Source organism: Saccostrea cucullata, unplaced genomic scaffold, assembly GCF_032062105.1.
Source record: "Saccostrea cucullata isolate Sc308-1 unplaced genomic scaffold, CSIRO_AGI_Scuc_v1 ctg17903, whole genome shotgun sequence".
Lineage (NCBI taxonomy): Eukaryota > Metazoa > Mollusca > Bivalvia > Ostreida > Ostreidae > Saccostrea > Saccostrea cuccullata.
In genome coordinates, this window is record NW_026929263.1 from 30,584 (window position 1) to 33,541 (window position 2,958).

The 2,958-nt window shown below is 32.9% G+C and overlaps 2 protein-coding genes across 2 annotated transcripts; both read left to right on the forward strand.

Annotated features, from left to right (window-relative positions):
• The first annotated feature begins 229 nt into the window (after positions 1–229).
• On the forward strand, positions 230–1,255 carry LOC134280249 (toll-like receptor 4). Its single transcript, XM_062762658.1, has one exon. The coding sequence runs from the start codon at positions 230–232 to the stop codon at positions 1,253–1,255; it is 1,026 nt and encodes a 341-aa protein (XP_062618642.1).
• A 563-nt stretch (positions 1,256–1,818) lies between these two features.
• LOC134280248 (toll-like receptor 4) lies at positions 1,819–2,711 on the forward strand. Its single transcript, XM_062762657.1, has one exon. It carries the CDS (start codon positions 1,828–1,830, stop codon positions 2,638–2,640), a length of 813 nt encoding a protein of 270 aa, XP_062618641.1. The 5' UTR covers positions 1,819–1,827; the 3' UTR covers positions 2,641–2,711.
• Positions 2,712–2,958: the final 247 nt, after the last annotated feature.

A 2,958-nucleotide genomic window follows, 5' to 3' on the forward strand; every position in this document is an offset into this window, starting at 1 on the left:
TAAGTTGTAATATTATAGAGAAAATATTAACTTCAAATCTGTGTCCAAGTACCTTTAAGACCTGTCTAGTTGCTCTTTAAACTTATCATCCTATATGTATGATGAAAGAAATTGCTCTCATGCACACATACGTCATTTATTTTACAGTGTTATACATTTTCACTAAATAATATATACAAAATTATGACAATGGTCTTAATGCCTTTTATTTCCATCAAAGGTTACTATGATGACGAGGCTCTACCTCCGAACACTAGTGGTGACATTCTTTCTGGCCACGGGAATGACTGATCATGAATTGCAGTGTTCCTCAGAACCTTCTTGCAAGTGTTTAATGGACAACTATCGACTGTACGCAGACTGCTCTCGCCTAAATCTAACCAAATCACCAGTGTTTTCACGAGACGTCAAAATCATCAACCTCAGTCACAATAATCTAATGTGTTTGCCGTTAAGAGAACGCATTCCAAATGGACTGGTCCATTTAGATCTTTCATATAATAGTATACATACTCTTTCAGGGAAATGTTTTCAGGGACTGAGAAACCTAACTACACTTTTATTACAATATAATAAATTACGAATACAGAACCAAAGTCATACTGAAGGAATATTCAAAGATTTAATGAACATTCAAATCATCGATTTATCATACAACTCAAATTTGACATTTAAAGTTCTTAGAAGTCTTTCTTTTGATCTGCAAAATACGTCAATTAGAACACTTCGTCTTAACAAAATTCACTGTGCATTCGGAATGGGGACCAAAATTCTTGTAGAAGACTTTAAGTTTCTTCAATACACAGAATTGAAGGAATTGCATTTAGACAGTAACAGGATAGAAATGATTGAGCACACCGCAATCCGCTATTTACCAAAGACCATCAAGTTTGTTTCTGTATCCGACAACAAATTTACCTTTGGAAAATACGTTAAGGATGTTTTCTATTTGGAAAATATGCAGAGAATCAACATTAGTGCTGAGCATTCAAGTCATCCTGTTCATGAAATGGATACCTGTAACGAGAGTTCGAATGACCCAGTGCCATATTGTGCCTCCACAAACAACCCAAATTTGGAAATAACCCTAGGTAGTCTTTATGTAAATTCAAAAGATCATAGCATGATTACCAAATTCAAAGGTAGAAGAAGTAGCCAAATTTTAAATTCATCATCAAGTCATGTCATGTCACGTAAAATTGAAGACCAAAGTAAATATTACGAGGACCCTTTTATTTTACATATCGTGGATTGAAATAAAGGCTTCTTTTTTCCTGTACCAAAAGCAATACAAGTGATTTACGGCAATAGTAGTAATTTACGATTCCCAATATCTGAATTACATTTCTCGAAGAACAATATAACCCATTTTTATCTCCAAGACAATGCTTTTTATTCATGGGATGGTCCAGTTCATGAATTAAATTCTATAAAAGTTCTCAATCTTTCAAATAATTTCTGTTCTTATGTCTCAGAAATTTTTTTTTCCAATATGCAGGGAGTTTGACAGAATTATATCTTGGAAATAATATCCTTGGATTTAGCTTAGCATCAGACATGAAAGGTTTAATATTTAGAAATCTGAGGAAACTGGAAATATTAGATTTGAAAGAAAACCGAATTTCGACACTACCAAAGACTGTGTTTCAAAATTTATTGAATTTGAAGTACTTAGATCTAAGCAAAAATTTTCTTAAAGCATGGGAGATTAACACCAGTCACATAAAAATTGTTTATTCCATAGATCTGTCAAACAATGAAATAACATCGCTTTCTGATGGAGATATGAAAGCCTTTGACAGCCTAGGATCGACAAAAACTTTAAATATGAACTTTCTGAAAAATTCTTTCATATGTACATGTAGAACAATCGACTTCATGAAATGGATGGAAGAAAAAAATAAAACCAAGAAAATAAATTTCTTGCATTTTGACAATTACAATTGCACTGAAGATACAGAACACGAGAGAAAAGTCTTAAAATTTGATAAAATTAAATCATATATTTTAAATTTACAAAGGGAATGCCGTTCGTATACCGCAATTATTTTTGTAATTACGGGGACACTGGTTTGCTTCCTATTCATACTTTGTACGGGACTGGCCTACAGATATAGATGGAAACTTCGCTATTTTTATTATATGACAAAAAGCCGCTACCATCAGTATAAATCTTTGCGAAGTGAAAATCTTCCCCTTAACCAGTATGATGCATTTGTTTCCTATGCTGATGAGGACAGATCTTTTGTCCTGAGAATGATAAAAGAATTGGAAGAGGAGGAAGGCATAAAATTATGTATTCATCAGCGCGATTTTGTACCAGGATTCGACATCGCTGAGAACATTATAACCGCCGTTAATAAAAGTAGAAAAACGATTATTCTCCTTTCCCCTAATTTCATCAAGTCCAGCTGGTGTATGTACGAGTTACATATCGCCAAAATGGAAGAAATTTACAGCAGGAAAGATGAAAATGTGATTTTCCTCATCCTTTATGAAACTTTGCCTTTGAAGGATATTCCTCTAACTTTAATGGATCTGATTAACCAGAAGACATATATAGAGTTTCCAAATGGTGATCATGATCAGGAGTTTAGTGATGATGTATTTTGGAGTACTCTAAAGGGTTCTTTCCAATGATTTTGCGTAGATGAAATCTTCTTCAACAGCCTCGTCTTAAATTTTTGAAAACATAACCTTTAAAATAAATTAACCCCCCATTAATTTGCTTGTTTAGGGATATATATTCAGTCAAAGAAGCACATTGCTTAGAAACAAATAAACTCAGACAAACTTCAATTAAATTAAAGTTACATTTTTTTAAAGAATTTTTTCACAGAGTTAACCAACCCCTAATTAATCTTACTTTTTATTTGCAAGGATATATTTCTTGTAGCTTTTTAAAATGTTATCCGTACAAATGACACACACAAAATTACGTCCCCTGATCTGCTAAAA

Bases quoted from the DNA above. Each gene is read 5' to 3' on its own strand.
- LOC134280249 (XM_062762658.1), top strand. From the start codon at position 230: ATGACGAGGCTCTACCTCCGAACACTAGTGGTGACATTCTTTCTGGCC.
- LOC134280248 (XM_062762657.1), top strand. From the start codon at position 1,828: ATGAACTTTCTGAAAAATTCTTTCATATGTACATGTAGAACAATCGAC.